This window comes from Vicugna pacos, chromosome 8 (genome assembly GCF_048564905.1).
Source record: "Vicugna pacos chromosome 8, VicPac4, whole genome shotgun sequence".
Classification (NCBI taxonomy): Eukaryota; Metazoa; Chordata; class Mammalia; order Artiodactyla; family Camelidae; genus Vicugna; species Vicugna pacos.
The window spans coordinates 32,821,887-32,847,302 of record NC_132994.1 but is presented as its reverse complement, the minus strand read 5'-3'; the positions used below and the strand labels follow the sequence as shown (position 1 = coordinate 32,847,302).

The following is a 25,416-nucleotide window of genomic DNA, read 5'->3' as shown; positions in this document are numbered from 1 at the left end:
CCACGTCTCCTCCATCCATCCTTTCTCCACCCACTAGACTTGAACACAGTGCCCCTTCCTTTGTCTCTTACTGTTCACAATTCAGTGCGTTTCACCTCGGGCCATCTCCAAAATGTATACACATCCTCTTCAACTCTTTTCCTCCTCTTACTTGTTATTCCAGAAAAATTGCCATCCACCTTTTTGCCTTCTTCTTGCTTTTTTCAAGAGGAAAAATAAACCAGGAAACTTTACTTGGGGTTGAAGAACACAAAGTAAAGCTTGGTATACTCTTGTGTTAAGAAAAGGAAAATTATATTGTAATTAGAAGTGAAATAGGCATAAGAAAGAACCAGTCTCTCTATACTCATTCTCTTGTTAAACCAAATATCTCTGCAACCATCAACATTTAAAGATCATTTTAAAAGTATTTCCTGTTTAGTTTTGTTTTCCTATTTTGTTTAATTGCAAATTTGGAGGATTATGGTTTTCTATCCTATTTTTGATTACAGGTATATGGTATTTCTAATGTTAAAGGCTAGCCAAGCTTTTGTGGGCTGCCCTGGGAACCTTGCCACCATTCATAATCTTGTATGTTGGAAAAATGTAGTTTGAGCTCCAAAAAACTTACTTGTAGATGAAATTCCAAAATGCAGTGCATTTGTATTCTGTGCCTGCTATATTAGATTAATACTGAATTTGAACACCCTAAGCAAAAGAAAATTTAAGAGTGTCCAAAAGGATCCATGTAACTAATTTTCATTAGTTATATTGATATAACTTTAGTTTTAGCATTTCCATTATTTTCTTGAATCCTCTGAGTTGTAAATACTCAACAAAAAAACTCACTCTAAGCCAAAGTTGGCTTACAGGGCCTTAACCCAGGAGCAAATTTTATTTATTTAGCAATAGTGATTGGGGAAGAGCCCTTTTCTGGCAGCTAATGACCTACTGGAGGACTTGTGTGCCCAAGGCAAAGCTGAAGGCCATTAGCCCAACAGGTCATTAACTGACAAATGCATGACCCTGAGGTCATTTCTGATATTGTAAACTGTGAAAACATTAAAGTGGGTTTGTTGGAAAGTATGGCTGTGCCAAGGAAGTTTCTTTATAAGAATTCTGGAAAATGCATTAAATTGTTGTTATTCATGTGCCTTAATTGTCATCATTCTTTGTTCAAGTCGGTCAGATATCAGTAAACACCACAACTATACTGTCTCTGTGTCCAATCTCTAGTTTTTAAAGGACAGTTTCCCTGTTTAGAATATCAAATTAACTGTTTCATTACTAAGCAGCTACACTCTTGTGAATCACATGTTTTCATAATGTATTGAGCTCTATAGCACTTAACCTATTTTATACTCCTCAGAGATGATAAAGCTACAAAGAGAGGTGGAAATAGCCCTGAAGTAAGTCTGTGGACCTAGTTCCTATAACTACCTTTTTTCCCCTTAATTAGACTTTAACATTGGACAGCTCATTTTATCTCTTAGAATTCCAGTTCAGATCTTTTTCTCCTGATTGTTTATCTAATGTCTTAATACTCCACTTTAGAAATGAAATTAGAAACTTCATAATGTAGACTATATAATAGTTATTAAAATTACCAAGAAACATTAAAAAATACCAATTTATATTTTTGAGTGTTTACTATGAAGTAGACACTGTTCTGTTTTTTGTGTGCTAACTCATTTAACCTCTCTGGAGGCAGAGGAAAGAGTTAAGTAGTTTCCTTGAGGTAACGCTGCTAATAAATGGGAGAGCTCCTGTCTAATCCAGGCAGTCTGGCTCCAAAATCCTCATGCTTAACTAAAGCAGAAAACAAACCAACAAACAACCATGATATCTTTTTTGCCAGCAATTTTGCAGTTACTGAACCTGGAATTTATATCTTAAACAACTAGTAGTTTTAAAATATTGGAATAAGCATTTCAATACAAACATTAAGGGGGGAGGAAGGGTATAGCTCAGTGGCAGAGTGCTTGCCTAGCATGCTCAAGGTCCTGGATATTCAAGTCCCAGTACCTCCATTAAAATAAATAGGTGGATAAAACTATTACCTCCCCCCAAAAAAAGATTAATTAAAAAATGAATTTATAAATTATTTTTAAAAATTAATAGGGCTTTATAAAACATTTTAGAGAAATAACTACTAAACAAAGGCAACTTGTTTTCTTAGTATCCTCATCTATAAAATAAAGGCAGCGTGTTTCCACCCCTCCCTCCTTGCCAGTTTCAATATTCTATACTTCTGAGTGTTATAGGAAAGAGTCCAAAGGTATAACATATAACCAGATTCTGAAAACATCATTAAAGTATGAAGAAAAACAAATGACTCAAGAAGAATTGGTAATAAAATAAGAGGTGTAATAGAGAAACCAAAATATTTGATAAATGTCAGAGAGCTTAAGATTGACATGCATGTTTCAGCAATCTAAAGTAATACACCAAATTAGTGAACTCACCTTTATGGTGGATTTGTGATGAGAAACTTACATGGCTTCATTTTTTTCAAGTACTTTAAAAGCCATAAGGTGATATGCAAGTAATAAATTTCTGAAAACAGTGATTGAACAAAGTGGTAATTGCAAATTTATTTTGAAATAGTTATGATTTATACAACGAATTCACATATTAGAACAGTACTGATAATTCCACAAAAAATTTTGTGTGCATGTGGTAAGCATTGGAGATACTAGTTTAAAAGCCAAATGTATATCTTTATAGATTTACACAGATTGGAGAATTTTTAACCAAAGAGTATCCATTATTTGATTCAAGGGCACAATGCAGCTAGTCTTAACTTTCTACTACCTGATTTTTTTTTAAGGAGGGAAAAAAGGGATTACCTAATTTTCTAGACCACTGTAGCAGTAGGGCCAGTTATTTTTAGAATTCCATTGAATCACAGATTTTGAAGAGCTGCTAAGGTATTTGGAAGAAACATAATTACAGTTTTAGACAAGATGCATGGATTTTAATGCATATGAGTCATGCCTTAATTTCTGTGACTGCCTTTAAAGTACAGACCTTGGGACATCTCTAAATTATAAACATCTGCCTTTTAGTGTGGCCCAATTTGAAGAGGAACTGATTGAGCTGAAAGGTGAACTGTGTTACCCAAAGAACATGGTATCCCTGGAATTTGCAAGATGGGTGTGTTAATCCCAGAAAAATTCTGAAATTTTTAACTCTTTGGCAAAATGTGATCTAAACCAGTTTGTTTTCATGAGTCTACTAAGTTGAAAGCTTTCTAGCTTTTACTAGTCAACATGAGTGCTATAAACGAACAAGACTGATGTGTACCCTAATGGAATATGCTGCATAGTACCTAAGAGTGATTCTGTTTTACCCTACCCCTGTTTATACTCAGCAAATTTACATGTTTCAGGTATAAAGTGATAAAGAAATTAACACCTTTACAAACATTTTAGAATAAGAATATTTAAACTGCATGTCAAAATTTGGGGACTTTATTTGCAATTAAATGGCTAACAAGGTATGAGCTATATATGGCATATATCAGCATGATGTAAGATAATGTTTCAAACCACAGATTACACCCTCTTTATTGGTGGATGGTGAAATCAGTTTAGTAAATCATTATCAGCACTTTTTTTAAGTGAAATATAGAATAGGGATAATTAAACTTCTGTTTTATGAAACCTTTCACTTATTTTTGTATATATGCATGTGTACATGTACTGTCATGATATAAAAGACAGTTCTTAGTGAAGGTTACAATTTTAAAATTTTGAAAGCCGACGCTACTAGGCAGTGTTCTAACCAGCAGCATCCTTTCAGTTGAATGAAATACTGTACCATGATTCTGGTTATTCTGAGGATTCACACTGTGAACTTCTCAAAGGTGGCATTAACGTTTCAGTAAAATCACACCTGGAAAATATCACTTAACATCACTGAGAGGACCCTCACATGACGAAGCAGTGAAAGCAAAATGGAGGTCATCAGCTACCTGGGAAAAAAGTGCAGGTCACTGAAATGGCAAACTTTATTCTCTTCAAGAAAGTACAGTCAAAACAAGGTGTAACAGTGCCATTAAGTAAAGAGCATACTAATGTGGAATATCCTGAGTACAGCAGACTTCATGTGCAGGAATTTCCATGTTGGAGAAGGTAGAAAGTAAAGCAACTAACTTTTGTGTGGTAATGTCAGAATTGCTTTGTTTCACAGGCATTCGATCCTTAGCAACTATTTACAGTTTTTGCAGCTACTTGACACAACCTTTTTTAACCTACTGGAAAGCATCTCCTTTTCCTTTATTTCTTCTGAAAAGCTTCATCTTGACATCAGCATTCTAAAATATCTGCCAGTTTTTCAGGAACCTAATCATTGTTTAAATAAATATTTCTCATTGTTCAGTGACAAACAAGGCCAAGAATCCTGCACCCTCACTCAAAAAGGGAACAACTTTTTTGACTTTTGTATTGGTAGTAAAAGAAACCCACATTTTTGGCCAACTACAACTATTCCTTATAATTGTTATGAGTAAAAAATGTATACAGCTGCATATTTAGGTATTTCTGATCATAGGGCTTACTGTTGATAAAGCACAGGCACCTCTTTCCAAGAGAAGCAAACAGGCCCAGAGAATTGGTGTGCTGGCCCAAGGTCATGCAGCTCATCTATATATTAACCCTCTAAGTGATCAAAGACAAATGAATGGCCTTATCTTTGTAAGGCCATCACTGGTCTCACTAGGACAGTGCCAGTTACACAGTAGGCTATGAGCAAATGTTTATGGAATAAGTGCACTAGCCAATATAATAGTAAACTTCAATACTTCATATTCAAGCCATTTTCCTGAACTTGTGGACTGTCTCTTTTAAGTTTTATTAGTTGTGATTTTATACTTTTCTGTAGTTCGCTGAATTTTTGTGAACCCTTTTTGACAAATGTTACCAGTAGTTTATAAACCAATGTATCAGCTGTTCTAAATTAAAAATTAAGATTATCAATTTGCTTAGTTTTTGCTGCACCTGTCCTACTGGTAGTGCCATTTCTCTCTCTGCTCTTCCCCCTTCGCCAGAAAGAACTTCCAGCTCACTAGAACAGATTGCCATCCCTCCCACAAATAAGCACGGCCTTACACATTTGGCAGCACTGAAAAGACTCCCTTCAAAAAGCCGAGTTAGAAGCTTCTTCCAGAACTCCTGTGAGTTAGTCGTGTGTTTATTGCAACAGACCTTTCATCATTGTCTTCATTAAACCTGGTCCTTGTCTGGTAGGAATGAATGAAGAAAACCATTCTTTCATAGACTCCATCAATGGCTTTATTAAAACCACTCATTTATATTAATCAGCATGCAGATTAGGGCTCATCTGGGTTGTTTGTGCCCAGGTGGTGAGTGAGTAGATTCACCCCTTATTTGGCCACTGCTGCTGCTCCCTGTGTTCTTCAGAGGTTGCTTCTCCACCGAGGCTGCCAGTCTGGAAGCTCAGGCTGAGCACTGGGGACTGTATCCACCTGGAACCAGCTAGTTTACTTAAACCCCGTTTGTAAATGATAAAGTGCTTTACAAATGTTAGATATTATTGGCCTCTGCAGGAGAGCATTACTCCTTTACCAGTCCTTCTCTACTTTACCTTGTTAATGAAAGTAATCTTTCCATCTTTAAAAGCATCTCTCAGATATTTTGTGTTCCATTTGTATGAAGAGGAACTGGAGTGAAGCTACATGCTCTGGTTACCATTAGCAGGCTATTCGGCATCCTTCATCTATAAAAGCATTTTTCTGTAAAACGTATTCACTGACTATATAGTTTTTGTGGCTCAAAAAAAAAAAAAAATCCTGACAATATCCCTTCAAACGCCAAGGCTCTTTGAAAAGGACGTATTTATACTAAATCAGTCTTTTGTTCCTCCCAAGATGTATATGAGAATTAATTCTTCCCCAGGGGTGTTTTACCTTTGCTACTGCTTTATGCATTGCTGTTTGTTCCTGGGGGTTGGGGGAGGAGTGCAGTAAATTTGTGAGTAATTAATGCCATCAGCACTGCAGATGCGGGCACACGCGTGACAGTTTCCCTTGCTTGCAGCTGTTCAGAGCACTGAAGTCTGAGGGGCTGTGTGTTCACTGGCCTCCAAAATAGAGTAATGGAGCCTCCGTTGTCTGGCGTTCCACACTGTAGTAAAAACGTCAGTGAAACAACCTTCCCAGTTCAGGATTTTGAAAGACAGTTATAAATCTGTAATAGCCTCCACAGTTTTAATATACTGAGCAAATTAAATTAAGTACACAACAACCTTTCTTAAGTGAATTAAAATAGAACTATACTACCTGATTACATCAACTCAGATAGCTTATGCTGGCTTGAGTTTCAGCTGAGCCACGTTAGTTTATAATTAACATTTTTCTAAAGATTTAGTTGCATTTTACTTTAAATTTAGGATAGGCGCTCCTTTGCTCAAACCAAAGTGGTCTGGTTTACTAGTGAAACAGCTACAACTCCATTGACTCTATTCCATCTGTCAGATGCTAACTGACAATACTCCTGAATCACATATATTGAGAAAGGCACAACTTACCTGTGCAGAATGCTTACCACCACTTACTGATCTCATTTTTGCTAATCCAGGGACTGCTGATTGCTATAGTCCATAAAATCAGTTGTGGACACAGCTGAGCTTGAAGCCTTTCTGAAACTAAAACAGGGTATACTTCCTCCCGGCCTGCTCCCTGGAAGTAGGTTTATTGTTTTATCTGAGTATGAAAGCAAGATAATAAAAGGGTAGAGACAATGTCATGCATTATGTATTTAAGCAAGTATAAATTTAAGCAATTCAGAGAAGTTGAAAAAATTTTAAACTAAAAATCATCTATAATCTTACAACTTACAGATTGTCATTATTATTAACATTATGTTGTTTCTTAGACTTTTTTCATGGCATTTAGAAACACATAAATTGACCTCATTTTTGTTTTAAAAATACCTATCATGTTATTCTGTTTTGTAATCAGTTTTTGTTTCTCGTTTCCTTAAGAATGTGTTACAGATATCTTTGTATAGCAGGGTAAGTGAGGATGTTTTTGAGTCACTGTTCTTGTACTGCCTCCTACTTCTCTCAATTTACAATTTTTAAGATGAGATTTTTATTATAGCTCAGGACATAATAATTACAATACCTTTTGTGAGGGTTTGCATCATTTTACTTTTTCAGCTTAAAAAAAAATCATTGAATTGTAGCTAACCTTGCCAAAAGATAAAAAATTAAGCAATTACATATTCCCCCAAGATTGGTAAAATTTGTCCTATAAGTTAACTATTTAAGAAATTCATTCCAAATGTCAAATATATCAGAACTGTAATTGTGCTAAGGTTTAGATGCATCTGAATAGTACCTGCTCCTTATTCAATTAGAGTGTGGTGATTTAAATGGGAGAGATCAACAGTTTGCTTGAGAACATCGATTTAATGTGCACTATTTACTTCCTTTCCTCTGCCACCTTCTCCCTGGTAACTAAAACAAGGTGGCAGGAGAAGCCAGCTCATAAAACTGACATTGTGAATAGTTAATCACTTCTGGCTCACTGAAATCTCAGGTGTTACTCAGAAGACTGGGAGATAGTGTATGGAATGGCTGTAGAGTCTAGATTTAAACACATGACACAAATCAAAGAGAAAGCATTTTTGCATTTGCATGTACAAATAGGCAATTCTACTATTCTCACAACCTCCAGAAATGAAGAAGTATCTCTCCCCTTGATTACCCTCTAGGCAGTAAGGTAAACTTTATAACATTGATGGTGACAGCCATATAGTCTGAAATAATGTTTCAGGATGCAACAAGTCAATGTTACAGAGATCTCTGATTTTGGTTAAAATAGTCTTTTCATTTGTTCTGTTGTTGAATTAAAATCCATTTTCTTCCAGAGTATTTGGACACACTTTACTCTTGGTTTCCATACTACTCCCTTCATCTATCCAACCCTTGTATCAAATATAGAGTAGTAATATAGAAGTATAGAAGAATAATAAGTTACCATTCACTGAGACTTACTACGTTCCAGAGTCTCTTCTAAGTTCTCTACATATTTACTCATTAGAGAATGAAGGAAGTGATATGGTCAGCTGGTGCCATTATTGTTTGATGCAACTTTGTACTTAGACCTGATGTCATTCTGAATTCATTATGTATGAATTATTCCCAAGCATTAGAGCCCTTCAAGACCCAGAACCCAGCAGTGTGACCTTTAATTGACTAGGCCTTCTTTGCCAGCTAGTGGGATGGGCTACCAGTCATTATGGTTTAAAAAATGGAAAAGGCTTAAAATGGCTTTAAATGGCTTAAAAAATGAAAATGGTTTCATTATGATTCCAGATATCAGAACCAAAGGGGATTAGATACAAAAAAGTTTTACAAAGAAAATAATCAGTGAAGTTTAGATAGAGAGAAAGGCCCATGTGAAAAGAACAGATAAAAATAATAGCATGAGCAAAGATGCTTCATCAAAGTTTACCAAAAAAGAATTTTTCAAATTTACATGCCTACTTTTAAATACTAGGATTTGCATTTCTAAAAAGCTCAGAGTCTTAGAACTGGAAGAGACCCCAAGGAATTATGTTTTACAACTTCCCTCATTTCTTTTTGAGGAAAACCAAAGATGAGAGAAAGTAATTGATTTGCCCCAAACCTCACAATGCAATTGGTAATAGGCCTTGAGGCAGAATCTAAATCCTGTCCCTCCCACTGCTCTGCTCTGTTTCATCACAACCTGCTAATCTGTTGGGTTTCCGAGGGCTGCTGACATGGAGGCTCTTTCAACCTATCTTTTTTCTGGGCTTGGAACAGAAGTCCTTGAATCTTTCTCATGGTTGTTCCTGCCTGGAGCACCAGGAAGTCTGCGGTAAGGACTCTTAGTCTCAGGTGGTCTGGCAGTTAGGCTCTAGAGTCTCCTGGCTGCCATTATCCTTGCTACCATTTTGGGTTGCTTGAACAAATCATTCCTGAGGTGGGGAAATCCCATTAAACAAGTGCTTTCTTATATTTAAGTACAGTAGATATCTAAACAGGTGAATGCCTTTGGTAGTAAGCCATGTAATGAAAAAAAAAAAGATAAGATCGTTAAATGGTCTTGTTAACATACATGTGGCTGGTAGCCCTATGGTCTTCCTAGAATATTTGTGATTTTACAGGAGGATAATACTTAAACACATCCCTTTTTGGTATAATTTTTAAAGTAAATATTTCAGGCAATGGAAAGACATTTGTGTGTGTGCTGGGTAAGTCACTTTTGCCTGGGACATATTCAACTCCCCTAGGCTATCCTGCTTTTCATACTCTATTATTACCTCTCTGGACTTGTTAACCCAAGAAGTCCAAAGCTTTTTCCTTGATGGTTGTTGTTGGTAATAAAGGTGTATTCTGCTCAAGCAAGGATGGCCGTTTAGAAGTACAGGTCATTTATAAATTAGAAATGATCTACTTCTGTTTGCTAATTGCATTAAGAGAAAAAGAGAGAATAAAATGTTTTCATTGCTTCTTTCTGGTCTGCAATTTCAGGGAAGTTAAGAAACACTCTTGTTATCCAAAACCAGATCCATTGTTAAAAGTTCATGCCATCATTTTAACATTTAGTGTCAGAGTTTCTCTTTATAAATCCCTCTTCACTTTACCAGTGCTGTTCTGAGACCTCGAACTGTTTCAAAACCATAACATTTCTTAGTGACTGATTGATCTGTATTATGTGTCCAGCCATCAGAGGAACCTTGGGATGTTGCTTGTGTAAACTGTAATCCAATCTGATGCTGTGCGTTTAGTTACAGTCTTTCATAGACCTATTGGTGATACTCGATCCTTCTGGATTTGGGAATAGAGCTTATCTGATACCTTCAGGGGGGAAAAAAATCCATTCATTTTTCTCTCTTCCCCACTTAAATAACTCAACACATCTGGTAACACTGTAGGATCATTGTCCTTGCAGTTCCTCTGCATCTCATATTGCTACAATATTTCTTAAGTATTCGGTTACCTAAAGGGCAGTGAGATTAAAAAAAAAAAAAGACTTTGTATAAGTCTTACAGATTAACCCATCTGCAGAGCTAGAAAAAAATTTTGCCTTTAATCAGCAAAATTTCCATATCAACAGCCTTGTGTGTGTTATGCAGTATGAATGTAAGTAAATATAAATTTGGAGATAAATGCCCATGTGTTAAAATTTTGAAGCAAGTCTTTTTACAAATTAATGTAATTTGCCTCTAAGAAAATGTTTATTGAATACAAGATACCTGAAATTGAAGTATCTTGTTGTTTGGATCTGTATCCTTTGGCTTAATAATGTCTTCAGTTACAAGAATGATAAAAGCTGAAACAAGATCCTTTAATTCAATCAGAACTGAGCTAAATTTTAGGAAGCAAAGAGTGGGAATCTGATACAGGACTGCATAATATAGGAAGCTAAATATACAAGATATTGAGACTTTGTAAGAAGCAGATAGGGTTGCCTTGAGGAATTCTTGTTTGAAATGGCTGCATTGAACATTAGTAAAATACCACTATTTTATACTCTTGAATTAAGATGGTTTATGCAAACAACTCTAAATTGTACAGTAGTTCCAAAGAGACCATTTACTGTTTCTGCTTGTTTTACATTCTGGAACAAGTTCAAAGCTTTTGATTTTGTTTGATTTTTTTTAATAGCCTGAGCTTTGAAAATAATACAGGTTTGATGAATACAATTTTAATATTGCAGTTCTCTAAAAAATTTTCAGTGTTTATGGTATATTTGACCCAAGGGCCCTGCACCAGATATATCCACAGTGCATTTTTAGTACAACAGAATGAACACATTAAGAAAGTTAACCATTTTTTTGCTTTTGCTTTTCTTTCTATATTAAGTATGAAAATTAGTACTGTGATGACTCCCAAAATGGGGATATTGAAAAAGTATCCACCTGACAGAAATAAGCATACAGAAAATAGAGTTAAGATTTCATTAGTTATCTGAAATTTAAGTTTATGTTCAATATGGCTAGTACTGGATTTTCATATATATTAGTTAAGTGCTATGCTTGTAAGTTTTTTTTTTTTTTTGCTTGAATTATGACTGGAAAAAAATTGGATCACAGCACTAATATCTAGGTGGGCAATGCCATTTGCCAGGATTTTTGCATATAACCTGCCCCCCCACTGCCCGCCCTCGCTTTTTTTTTCTATCAAGTGCAATACTGCCTTGCTACTAAGCCTTCTTGGATAAAAATGAGGATACATTTTTTAAATTGTTTGTTTTCTTTTTTTTGTTGTTGTTTTCTTAGGTTGTGGAACTTTTAGCAAGTGCTCTTATGGACTTGGTACAAGGAGTATACCATGAAAATTCTACTTCAGCAAAGGTAAGGATTTGGTAATCATTATAAAATGTTAGGTTAAAAACCCTCATGGCAAAACTAGATTGATGAGCAAAAATGTCATTTTTGTTTTGTGTTTAAATTGCACATGACACTTTTTTAGATTAGTGTTTTGGCTACAAATTCGTGGCCATACGCTTAGTACATAGCAGATTTAGCCAATTAAAACAACCTCTTATCCTCTGGCTGGATTCACAGTCTGTTCAATCTGCAGCAGCCCAGAAGACCAGGATGCTTCTGGCTGGCAGGTAGCACTGTCACAAGGCAGGCAGGCTGGAGAAGCAGCTCATGCTGAAGAAGCTGAACCCAGCCTTTCCCCAGAGGAAGGAGCTTTCCATGTCCCAGAAGAGTGGACATGATCCCAAAGTGGTGACTGTTGGAGGCATGTGGGAAGGATGTCTTTTATATCTAAGATCCAGAATTTACTGCGTTATTAAATTCTCTGCGATAAGAAGTAGGATGGTTGCACAGTTGGATTATTTTGATTAATTTTATAGATCTAGAATTAAGGTTTTTTGACTCATTTAGCAGGACATCTCAAAAAGGATTAGGTTTTATTTCTTTGAAATGCAGTTATTTCATTTCAGCAGGTTATTGAATGTGAAGCAATTGCTTCATTGACCACCGCCATCATTTAACATGTTATATACCATTATAAGGGACTCCTATCTTAGTGTTTCATTATTCTAACTTCTTTAGCTTCTGCATTAGCAAGATTTCACTCACTGCAAATTAGAAAAATATGCATGTATGCACATCTTGAGCTTTTTGACGATGTTTCCATTTGAAGAAAGAAAAATTTTACTGAAAGTGAAACACAGGGCATGAGCAACTTGGATATGAAATTTAAAATTTTAAAGTATAACCCAGGGATTCTGGATGGTTCAGAGAGTGGTGAGTGAAATATGAAGAACCGTACCTTGGACATCTGCTAACATTTGGTTCAGGGAACCACAGTTCCTGGCAGACATATCTAACTTCACCTAAGCAGCATAGTGGTGTGTAGGGGCCTGGCAAGATATATGCACAGTAGACCCCCTTTGCTACATTTTTCAAAAGCATACCATAGTTCACTACCATGGCTGAGGGTTAATAGCACATTGTGAAATGGAGGATTCGTGGTCTAGTTGCACTCATAGGAAGACCTTTCCTCGTATGTAGTATGATGAAGATGATGATAGCTAAGCAAGTAACACTGTAGTAATTCACCTATTCATTAAATTTTTCACAATCATCCTGCCAGCAGATAATACTACTCTCCCCATTTTATAATATAAAAACTGAGACTCAGAAAAGATTAAGTAATTTGTCCACAGTCATACAAGTTGTTAGTTGAGATTTGAACTTCAGAGCTCAGGCTCTTAACCTCTCACTCACTGCCTTTGTACCTTTATGAAACCTGATTTGCTAGCAAGCCTCTACCATACCTGAGATCTGACCATATATGATGATTACAGTGACCTCTTCTGGCAGTTGAAGCCTTGTTTCCCCCTCCCGGGATATTTCCAAGGTACTCAGCTTAGTTTCATATAAGATATTAATGTTTTATAGTTAAATATCTGTTAATTGTTAAGTGGAAGTGTTATTGTTGATTTTAAGGTTCTTGACTTACTCATTCTTACCATTTGTCCACTATAATTAGTCCAGTTTATTAATAATTTTGCAAACATTTGTTAAGTACTTTCCATATGTTAGGCAGACCTCATAGCAACAACAATAATAAATGCGTGGATAGCATGTCACAGTTTGCCGATTCTTTCTTTCTACCCAATCACGTATGAAAAGGGTGACGTGTTGGCATACCCATTTTACAGAGGAAAAGCCTAGAGTTCAGAGATGACAAATGGCAGGAAAGCGTAGTGTCTGGAAGTTCTTAATGCATGTTTGACAGTGACATGATCTGAACAGTTTTTTTGATGTCCAAATCCTATATAATCTATCTCTTCCTGGGAAAAAGAAAAGAGGCAGCAACGAAGTCTGAAGAACTGTTGATCACACACGAACCACCACTTATCAAGTACCAACTGCTGACTTTCATAAGCTAATAAGTTTTACTCAAAAGAATCTGTAGCAATGCTTTGTCATCTGCCCTCTCTCCCCACCACCTCCCAAATACAGTCCTTTAAAACATTTGAGACCTTTTAAAGCAGTTACATTTCTGAATATAGCCAAACTATTTAAAGAGCTGTTCTTTTTTTACAACAAACAAAAATGCATAGTCGAACTGAAGCAGTGGGAGTGCTTTTTGATGCCTCCATTTGCTCTCTAGGTCCAATTTAGGTTAACCGCATTTCCCTTCCTAACCAGAAATTCTGGGGTTTTTTTGGTTTTTTTTTCCCTCCCTTCTAAGTGTGCTTGCCATCCCAATGGCTGTTCAGAATTTGGTTTTTCTAACTTGGCCCAGGAATCACTTCAGAGGCAGAGGGAGCACTGCCCCACATGGAGTGCCTTCAAGGTTTTCATGTTCTGACACGTTTGGGAAGCAGCCACAAGTGGAGGTCATGTGGAAAGTGAGTTGCACAACCTCGGTAGCCTGGGGCCAATTCGGTACACAAAAGAATTGCTTTGTGATTGAAAATAAGCTGCAAACCATTTCATCTCTCCAGGGATAAGAGGATACAATAGTGGTCTGTTTCCTATATGGCTACTTAATGTGGTGATGGAGAAGCTGGGTAGTATAAAAATAGCTTTCTGTGGAGTATTATCTATGTGACTAGAGTAGATGCATTAAAGCAAATGGAGGGGAATTGTAATTGAATATGTTAGAAATCACCTTCTCCAGAAGTTTGTAGGGTAATTACCCAATCCTCCTTAAAATTTGAAAATTTATGTGATTTCTGTTAGTAATACCTAACAGATTGTACATAAATTGGGATCATGTAAACATTCAGTGTTATTTAGGAAATTCATCCTTTGTTCTATCCATTGAAAAGTAACATTTTTATTTTTACATTTACTAGTTTGTGAACCATTTCTTCCTTATAATAAAAATTAGTCATTGTGCTTTCTGTAGTGTTCATAATATCTCCCCTCCCTTTGCCTGTTTTTCTTTTGTTGTTAGCTAATTGAAGAAAGAAACATGTTAAATAGAAAATTGCATTTTAAATGGTCGTTTGCAATCCTGAGCTCTTTAGTCAAGCTCTGCCTTATACATTGTATTCATATAACTCACTGTGCATACTAAAAATATTTCATAAAATATTTCATATTTTAGCTAAACTAGCTTTGAAGGCACAGACCATTATATCTAAAATCTTTTTAACACAATTCTTATATTATTATATCTTGTTTTTTAATTAGAAAAGTAAATACAAGTTTATTAAATAAAAATTGAAAGAAAGCACAGAAAAAGTTTACAAGGAAAATAAAAATTACTTTATATAAACCATCCCTCAGAAATTAATCATGATTACATTTTGATGTATTTTCTTCTAAATTTCATTCTCTATTTCTCCCATTTTTGACTTATTATTGTATATATAATTCTTTGTCTTAATTTACTCCCCAGGATAGTCATTTTTGTTATTAAAAATCTTCAAAAATATAATTTTAATGACTAATATTTCTTCATCCTACTATGCCATAATTTACTAAGCCATTCCACAGTTTTTGGACACTTATGTTGTTTATTTTTTTTTTTTTTACTAATTTAAACAGTATTGTGATGAACATTTTAGTGTACATAACTTTGCTCTACTTCATACTATTTGCTTAAAAAAACTCTAAAAGTGAGATTCTGCAATAAAAAAGTAAGAATATTTTCAATATATCCCAGAAAAAGAGATTACTATCCTTAGAAAAGCCTGCTTAGAGCGTTGGCCCTTGACTAGTGTCTGGGAACTTGGAACCATTCTTTAACTGATAAGACCAGATCACTGTGCCTAAACTGTTTCTGCAAACAATGTAGTTTATACTGATCACCTGCTTTCCTTCTGGGAGTCTAGAATTTTGGTACGTACTAGGCAGAGTATGCCTACATCACCAACCCCAACAAAAACCCTGAGCGCTGTCTCCAGTGAGTTTCCCTGCTAGACAATATTTCACATATGTTTTCATACGCATTAGTTCTTGGAGGAGTTAATCACTTTCTGTGAGACTCCACTGGTAGAAGAACTCAGGGAGGCTTACACCTGGTTTCCTCCAGACTTCATTTCATGCACCTTTTTCCTTAGCCGGTTTTACTTTGTATCTTTTGCTGTAATAAACCATACCTGTAAGTTCAAGTATATGCTGAGTCCTGTGTGTCCTTCTAACAAATCGTCAAAACCTGGGGTGATCTTGGGGACCCCAACACACTCTTTTTCTGATTTTTTTATTGTTTATTTCCCACCCACCTTAAGAATCTAATCAAGGTCCTTTGAAAGGGATATGTCTTCAACTCATGTTGGTGTTGAGATGAGGAACAGCACACTTCTTGGTTCTGCTGATGTTAGCCTGGTCCCAGTCTCAGGAAAGTGAGAGGGTTTTAAGGAGGATCCAGTTCTCCTGGAAAAGAACTGCTTTTAACAGAGTCACAGTAATTATAAAGATCTACTCTAGTTTTTTCTAAACACATTGCATTTTCAGTAGGTTATTCTCTTATGAGGAATATCATTGCTTCTGTGGGGTAAGATAACTTCCGTCCACTTTTTTGTTTTGTCTTTATGCTTATCCTTTTTTTTTCTCTATTGGCTTTCATGCAGCTTTCAAGTAAAACATAAAGATAAAATAATTCAATCCACTAGGAAGTTGTGGATTATCTATCTGAAAAGCCCTACACCACCATGTAAAATATAACAAAAAGATGAGCAAGAAGAGTTTTTCCCATTGAGAAAAGTAACAGGGAGAAATGTGAACAAAAATTACATCTGGTTGGGAAAATTAGAAAAAATATTAAAGAGAATGTGATATTTGAGACAGACATTTAAGGATAGGAAGGCTCTCTACTGATGGCATCCTTGAGGAGAAGGATGGCATTCTGAGCAGAGGAAACAGCATGTTCAGAAGTAGGAAGCATACTTAAGATCAGGGCTCCCTTCATGTAAGAGTAAAGGAATAGTGAGGAGACTGGAAAGATAGGTTTTTATCATATGCATGAAGACTCAGAATATAGAGCTAATGTCATATTTAGTTATTGAGATAGGAGAGAGATCAAAGGTTTTAAAACAAAATAATTACATGATCATGTTAACCTTTGGGGAAGTCAGTTCAGCAGTGGCTTACAGGAGATCAGAGGGAGATGAGAACAGTTGGGAAATCAAAATAATAATGAAGATCAGAGTTGCTCTTCTCCTAGCTCACCATGGCTGACCCCTTCTTGATTGTCATAACTCTACGTCAGTATCATCTCAGAGAGACTACCTTGCTCCCAGTCTAAAGTAGCCACCCTGGGAGGTGGGGCAGGGAGAATATAGCTCAGTGGTAACATGCATGAGGTCCTGGGTTCAATCCCCAGTACCTCCATTAAAAATAAATAAAGTAAAATAAAATAATAAATAAACCTAATATCCCCCCAAAAAAATTTTTAAAAACTAATAAAGTAGCCACCCTACTTAATTCTTCTTATTTTAATCAGAGTTGTCACTATCCAATGTTTTTCTTATTATTTATTTTCAGTCTCCTTCTACAAGAATATAAACTCCATGGGAGGAGGGATTTTGTTTACGATTATATTATTCCCAGTATCAGCACAGGGCCTAGCACAGTAGTAGTAACCCAAAAATATTTGTTAACTTAATGATATAGAAAGGCCTAGAATGCTTGGAATGGAAAATTTTTCTCATTTTTGACAGCTTTATTGATGTACAGTAAACTGCAAATATTTAAAGTGCACATCTGATATGTTTTGGTATATATGTGTGTCCAATGAAGCTGTCATCACAATGAAGATAATAAACACATCCAGCACTCCTTGCTTACTACTTGCTGCAAAGTCAGTGGCTCCCTCAAACTCAGTGTTTTTTAGCTGTAACATAAATCCACTGACAGCACAGCATCCATCTGAGCCCATTGCATTGCCCCTACAGGATCTGGGGTCAAGGGTAACCAATACAGATATGCTAATGCACATACTTCTTGCCTTGCTGTGAATAATAAAGTCCTTTGTCTCTGACCCAGGAGTCTTAGCATCTTCAAAACAGTAGGAAGCTAACTCAGTTTGTATGCAGAGTATAATCAAATCTCAGGCCCAACAACTAGAGCCTCCAATATAATGTTTAAGTAGTGAGAATGGACATCCTTGCCTTGCTCCTGATGCTAGGAGGAAAGTGTTCAGTATTTTACCACCATTAAGTGTGATGTTAGCTGTAGGATTTTGTTTTTGTTTTAGTAGACGCTCTTTATTAGTGAAAACATTCCCTTATATTCCTAATTTCCTGAGACTTTTTAAATCAGGAATTAATGTTAGATTTTGACAGTTTTTATTTCTGCAGTTACTGAGGTGATCATATTTCCCTTTTTTAGTTTTTTTTTTTCTCATTGTCTTTTGGGTTCTTCTTTTTTAGTTTGTTAATATGGTGAATTAATTGAGGTTTACTCTGAGCTTTATCATCTCTTTTCTTCTGATTGTTTTGATTTTACATTTATTTATTTATTTATTATTAGTTTTTTTTAAGATGAAATCATTTATTTGAGACCTGATTCTTTTCTAATATGGCATTTAGTGTAATGAATTTCCCTCTAAGTGCTATGTTAGTAGCATCTCACAAATTTCCATTATGTTGTTTTTCATTTCCATTCAGTTCACACTACTTACTAATTTTCTCTTTTGATTTTTCTTCCTTTGACTTACAGATTATTTAAAAGTTTGTTATTTAATTTCCAAATATTTGGGGATTTTCCAAATGTACTTCTGTTACTGATTTATAATACCATTATGTTTAGGGAATATATTTTATATGGCTTGAATTATTTTAAATTTATCAAGAGCTGTTTTATGGCCCAAATATGATCTATCCTGGTAAATGTTTTATATTCACTTAAGAATATATATTCTGCTATTATTTCTTAGACTGTTCTGTAAATATCAATTAAGTCAATTTGATTGATAGTGTCATTAAAGTCTTCTATATCTATAATTATTTTCATCCTACTTGTTCTATCAGTTACTGAGAGAAAGGTGTTAAAGTCTCTGACTATAATTATGGATTTTTCTGTTTCTCCCTGCAGTTCTGTCAGGTTTTTCCATGTATTTTGAAGCTCTGCTTTAGGCACATTAACCTTTAGGATCATTATATTAACTTCCTGATCAATTTAACCACTCTAGCTTTCTTTTGATTAAAATTATCATGGTATATGTTTTTTCCATCCTTTTACCTTTTATATATTTTAAATGGGCTTCCTGTATATAGGATTTTGCTCTTTTATCCAGCCTGACAATCTCTATCTTTTAATTTGTCTCTTTAGATCATTTACATTGGATGCTTTTTAATATGATTGACTTTAAATCTACTATTTGTTATTTATTTTTTATTTGTCTCATTTATTCTTTCTTCCCTTTTCTTCTTTTTCTGCTTTCTCTTAGATTATTTTACATGATGCCATTTTGTCTCTTTTTTTAACTTCTTAGCTATAAATCTTTGATACATTTTTTTAATGGTTGCTTTTGAATTTATGATATATAGTTTTTACTTACCACAAGCTACCTGCAAGTGATCTTTTACTTATACTGCAAGAACCTTACAAAAGTTTATTTCTGTTTCTTCCCTCTCAGGTTTGTCTTACATTTCACTTACACATATATTATAAATTCCACAATACATTGTTATTATTTTTACTTTAAACATTCGATTATATTTTAAAGCAATTTCATTTTTTTAAGTCTTTTATATTTACCCACATAGTTAATATCTTCAGTGTTTTTCATTTCTTTATGTTGATTCAGGTTTCCATGTGGTATTATTTTTCTTCTTCCAGTTTTTTTTGACAGTGCCTATAGTGTAGGTCTTCTGGTAATTAATCTTTCAGCTTTTGTGTCTCTGAAAAAATCTTTATTTCAACCCTGCTTTTGAGAGATATGTTCATGGATACAGAATTCAAGATTGATGACTTTTATTTTCTTTCAGTGTTTTGAAGATATTATTTCATTGTCTTTTCACTTACGTTGTTTCCAACAAAAAAGCTACTGTCATCCTTTGTTCCTCTTTACATAACATGTCTAAATCTCTCTGGCTGTTTTTATGATTTTCTTTTATTGTGATGGAGTGGTATCATTTTTTTTTCATGATTCTTGTGCTTGTGGTTCATTGAACTTCTTGAATCTATGAGTTTATTGTTTTTATCAAATATTGAAATATTTTAAATAGACTCATGGACAGAGAATACAGACTTGTGGTTACCAGTGGGGTAGAGGGTGGGAAGGGATAGACTGGGATTTCAAAATTGTAGAATAGATAAACAAGATTACACTGTATAGCACAGGGAAATATACACAAAATGTTATGATAAATCACAGAGAAAAAAATGTGACAATGAGTGTGTATATGTCCATGAATGACTGAAAAATTGTGCTGAACACTGGAATTTGACACAACATTGTAAAATGATTATAAATCAATAAAAAATGTTAAAAAATATTGAAATATTTTATCAAATATTGGTCATTATTTCTTTCTATATTTTTTGTTCTTTCCTCCCCTCTCCTTTATCATAGGGACTTCAATTGCATATGTAATAGGCTGCTTGAAGTTTTCCCAGAGCCCACTGATGGTGTATTCTTTTTTTTCCCCATGTTTTTCTCTTTACATTTCATTTCGGATAGTTTCTGTTGGTGTGCATTCAAGTTCACCAATTTATATCTTCCATGTCTCTACTTAACATGCTCAATGTTTCTTCTAGCTCCTAGACCATATGGAATACAGTTATGAAAACTGTTTTAATATCCCTATCTATTAATTCTATCATCTGTCATTTCTAAGTTGATTTCAATTGACTGATTTTATTCCTCATTATGCATTGTATTTTCCTGCCTTTTTTTTCTTTCTTTCTTTCTTTCTTTTTTTTTTTTTTTTTGCATGCTTGGTTATTTTCAATTAGATGCCAGACACTGTGAATTTTATTTTGTTGGATGCTAGATATTTTTGTGTCTCTATAAATATTCTTGAGCTTTCTTATGGAAAGCAGTTAAGTGACTGGAAAGAGTTTGATCCTTTCAGGTCTTACATGCTAGAGTAGCAGTTAGTCTAAGCTTTGTTACATAGGACTAGAGTAGCATTTAGTCTAGGGCTAATTTTCCCCACTGCTGAAGCAAACCCTTCAGAGTTCTCTACTAATACCCTATGAATTATGAGTTTTCCACTCAGACTGGTGGGAACAGGAACTATTGCCAGACCTGTGAGCTATAGGGATTGTTCACTCCGTATTTTCTGAATGATTCTTCCCCTAGACTTTGATGGTTTCTTTGCACCCATGCATTGGCAATACTCAGCTGAAGACTTGAGAGAAACTCTCTGTACACCCCCAGAGCTCTGTGCATCTGTCTTTTCTTGAGCACTCTGTCTTGTGAACTCTGGCCACTAACTCTAACCTCTTTGTCCTCTCTAGACATCCATGTCCATCTCCTCAACTCAAGGAGACTTTTAAGGCTCTATTGCAACCTGGCATTCTATCCAAGCAGTAAGCTGGAACAATTGTAAAGCTAATTCATTTCCCATCTCTCAGAGATCATGGTCCTTTGTTGTCTGATTTTCAGTGCCTTAAAAGCTCTTGTTTTCGTATATTTTGTGCAGTATTCTAGTTGTATCAGGTGTGAGAGTAATCCAGTACTATTGTTCCATCTTGCTAGAAGTGCCGATCCTCATAATTTTATTTTTTAGTGTGTATTGTGATCACTTTTTAAAACATAACAAGTATAACATTTCCCCCTATAAACTGTATGATGCTGGTACCCTAAAGAACTTATTTTAGTTTGTCTGTTGGTTACCTCATCCATAAAAATAAGAAATCAGAAATGGCTCCAATGTTTTTCAGCTGGTTGACCAGAAAAAAAATGATGATGGATTTGACATAAAAGACTTCTGGTTATAGAGAGAAGTGAGTGAGTTTGGTTGATATCATATTACTGTTGAGGTGTTGGCAGACTCTCCAGATGAAAGAGAGAGTCAAGAGCTCCAGAGAGGTAATGTGGGAATTCCTCTTTGTAAACTTATAGCTAAATGAGTTTTGGTAGACAAAGAAACAAAAAACTTTAGAAAAATAAAAATAGAATGGAGAATACAAAAGAAATGGAAATGGTAATCAGTACTACCAGGATGCACTGTAAGTGGATTTTGAATTTGACACTGTTTCTTCCCAACTAAGACTGAAAGAGAAATGGGTTGTGTTCTGAATTTATTATTTGATGACTAGTGCTACAAATAATTTTTTTTACAAATAATTTTTGTATAGAAATTTTTTTCTAAAATTAAACACATAGGGATCTATGTGATGGGCCCTAATGTAAAGGATATTGGTGAATATAGTGAATAGTACCTTCAACATAAAATTGCAAACAGCCCATTCTCCCAGCATCTACCCAGAAATCAGAGGATATGTAGTAATTCATGTCTCAGTGAAGGTAATTTTTTTGATGCAAACTGAAAGAGTAAGATTCTCTTGATGCTTTCACATAATAAAGAGATTAAAATTTGAAAATCTAGATAATGTGTTTCTCATTGGTTTCTGGTTGACTTGTTATCATGAATCCTACATTAGCCACAGGTCTATATTAGGCCATTTTGGTCAAGTGTTTATTAGTAAACCTACATTGAATTGATGCTATGTGTACAATAGTGCACTGAGGGCTACTGGAGCATTCAAAACAAAGCTGTAACAAAAAACACACACTTGCCCTCAAGGATCTGATGATATATATAGGTCAGAGGAAAAACATGCATGAAACCACTGGAGAGCTATTTACCTGTAAGACCACTTGTCAAATTATATGATATAAGCAAAATATATAGGTGAATGTGCAATATTAAGAATGAACAGTATTTCAAGGGAAGCTCCTTGGAGGAGCTAATTTTCTTTTGAGTCTTAGAAGGTATAGCAGAAATGAATTAGGAGAAGTTGTTGAGGTTTCCTGGGATCAGAAAATTGAATTTGAGCATTGACTGGGAAGTCAGATTTGTTTATTCATTCATTTAACATATCTTTTGAGCATCTGCTGTGTGGCAGACATTAGTGATACAAGTGGTCAGTAAGCAAAACATCTTTGTTTTCGTGGAGCTTACATCTTGGTGGAAAGGCCAACTATAAACAATTAATCACATAAATAGATGATCAAGAAAAATAACTGGTACTGCACAGTGAAGAACTAAATAGGGAGAAGTGTTAATAAAAGATTGAGAGAGTTGCTTTGGAGTGAATGTTCTTGGAGGTCCTCCCTGAGGAAATAACTTTGAAGCTGAGATCTAGGTAACAAAAAGCAGGCAGCTGTGTGGAAAAATACACAGAGGAAAAAGCATTCCAGGAAGAGAAAGCAACTCAGGCAAAGACCTGAGAGAGGAACCAGCTTAATGTATCCCAAAAGTAGAAAGAAGGCCTACCCAGCTGGAGCATGGTGGGTGAACAGAAGAGTGATGAGAGGTATGTTCAGAGAGGCAGACAGGTATTATGAAAAGATATGTGGCTCAAACATAAAGGTGCTTTGAACACAGGTTCAACCAAAACTAAGAAGAGAAACTTGTAATTTCACTTTATGGTTACCTAGTTATTACTCTAGGTCTGTTCAGTCAACAAATGTTAATGAGAGCCTATTATGCACTAACAGCTGTGCTGGACAAATTAAGTATGTGTATTGAGAAGTGAAATGGAGACAAAACTATAGTCAGAGCTGAAGCAAAAAGCACTTGCTATGAAAGGGTGATAATTTTAAAAAGGATCAGTGAGTCAATGGATAGATCTTGAACATTTTTATTGGGGAGTTTGGATTTAAGATAGTAAGCAGAAGGAAGCACCATAGGATCTTACACAAAGAGAAGATCTTTGATAGAGATTATTGTAGAAGCTGTGAATACGAGAAGTTGGAAGCCAGAGGAATTAGAAGCAGAGAAACCAGCTGGAAGAGTGTTGAAATAACACAAGTGTGAAGCAACAGATGAGATTGTTGGCAATGGAAAGAAGTGAAGGGCAAGGGCCCAGGAGTTCTGCAGGTATCCTCTCTCTCAACTTACTAAGTGATTTGCCGTTTATGTCTCCTGTTTTATTACTCTCTTACTGTGTATTCTGTGGAATTGAATCAATGTTCACCATTGCTTAACTTGTTCTTTACATATTATAGTCTTTCATTTTGGTGCTAAGAACCCTCTAAACAGCATTTTTCCTTAAAATGTATTGATTTGCAAAAAAAATTTTTTAAGTAATAGACAGTAATTAAAAATATAGAGTATTTGTACAGGTTCATTTTAGACTTTGTCTGCAAAATTCAGCATTTCTGGTTTTTCATGAATAGCCCCAAGCTAGAATCACCCAGCTGAGCCATTCCTGAATTCCTGACCCACAGAAATTGTGAGACACAATAAATGTTTCTTGTTGTTTTAAGCCACTAAGTTTGGGGTGATTTATTATGCAGCAATAGATAACTAATATACACATCCACGTCCTTTGCCATGTAACTACGATGCCCTTCTGCTATGGACTGGGTGTTCCTATATGCCCTTTACCCCAGCCATTTGATTTGCTTTGGTCAGTAGGAGGCTCTCTTGGGCCTCTGCCATCACCATGAGAAAAACATGCCCTGGATAGACTGCTGGTCCAAGAAGAATGAGAGACACTTGGAGCAAAGCGTCTCCGGCCAACCAGAGACATACAGTGAGAAGCAGAGCCACCAGTCTAAATTAGCTGAATCCCAGCTGATCCACAGACACATGAGCAGTAATAAATGATTATTTTTTGAAGCCACTGAATCTAGGAGTAGCTTTACCAGTAGTCAACTGAAGTCAGCTGGAGTCAGAGAATCTGTGGGGACCTGGAGGTCTAGGCCAAGCCTGTCATTAGGGCTCTGATTTGAGGAGCTAACTGGAGGCTTCAAGCCTGAGGACAGAAGCCCTGCTTTCTAGGGCTGGGACCCACTTAGTAACTGGAATGCCACCTGTCCCCTGGCTGCAGAGAGCAGAATTTTAGTACTTGGAGTTTCAGGAAATCCATGTCAGGGTTGTTCATGAAGAACCCACAGTGGGTTTGTGTGTTTGTGTGCGTGTGTGTGTGTGTGCTTTTCTTGAAGTTTTTATAGTTTATTAATTTTCTTATGAAAAAAATCTGCAGTCACCACAGATAAGGTCATTGCAGAATCTGCACCTTCTTTTTGCCAGCACCAACTTTCTTCAATCTGCTTTTGTGTTCCTTTCCCTGCTTTTTGAGATCTTTTTCTGCTCATAAAGGCCATGTCTTGCAAGTCTGTGTTTGACTTCATGAATTGTAAATCATGCTGAAGCCAAGTGTCTTCCCACTACTAAAATGGGCTTTTTGAATCCAAATTCAAAGATGACATCAATTGTGGTTTTATACATTTTAGCAAGCTTTTCCCAAATTTCTGTCTTAGGCACTGCACTGTTGCCTTCCCAGGAGGAAGGTCATCAATGACCATTTGTTTCCACTGAAGTAGTTGGTTGGTCATGCACTTCCTGGTTGGAATAGGTACCATGTTGTTCGTGATGGCAGTCAATCCTCAGGCAGCCAGAAAGGACTACAATGTTTTATGTGGAGAACTTACTATGCAGTGTACAAACAGAAGCACAGAATAATGATCAAAATTCAGAGTTTTGCAGACTATTCCCATAAAAATGGGTGAAGTGAGTTTGAGTTCAAAGAAACTAATTAACCTTATCGAAGTAGAATGGAGTTCATAATGAAAGTTTTCTTTGTAGATTAGAAATAGGAAAATTTTATTTTCCTTTCTTTGAAGTAAAAACTATCCCAAGTATATATACATGTAAAAAACTACCTTTAAGAGAGAAGATTTTAAGGGGTTTAAAAGTGAAACAGTGAGTGCAGTATAAAAGCATTAAGATCCTCTGGGGTGTATTTCATTGGTACATTTACTCACAACCTGTCCCTCACATTGTACCCAAGACATGTATTAACTAGCTAATAAAACACGCCGTGTCATGTTTTA

General features: G+C 35.6%; 1 protein-coding gene across 3 annotated transcripts in view; it reads left to right on the top strand.

The window, feature by feature from the left end:
* The window catches only part of PDSS2 (decaprenyl diphosphate synthase subunit 2), a 189,231-nt gene that overhangs the window by 115,786 nt on the left and 48,029 nt on the right, over nt 1-25,416 (top strand). For all 3 annotated transcript variants that reach the window (XM_006205627.4, XM_072965668.1, XM_072965667.1), the window contains one exon: nt 11,256-11,330. In XM_006205627.4, the coding sequence (XP_006205689.1) occupies nt 11,256-11,330 (75 nt within the window). The remainder of the gene's footprint in view (nt 1-11,255; nt 11,331-25,416) is intronic.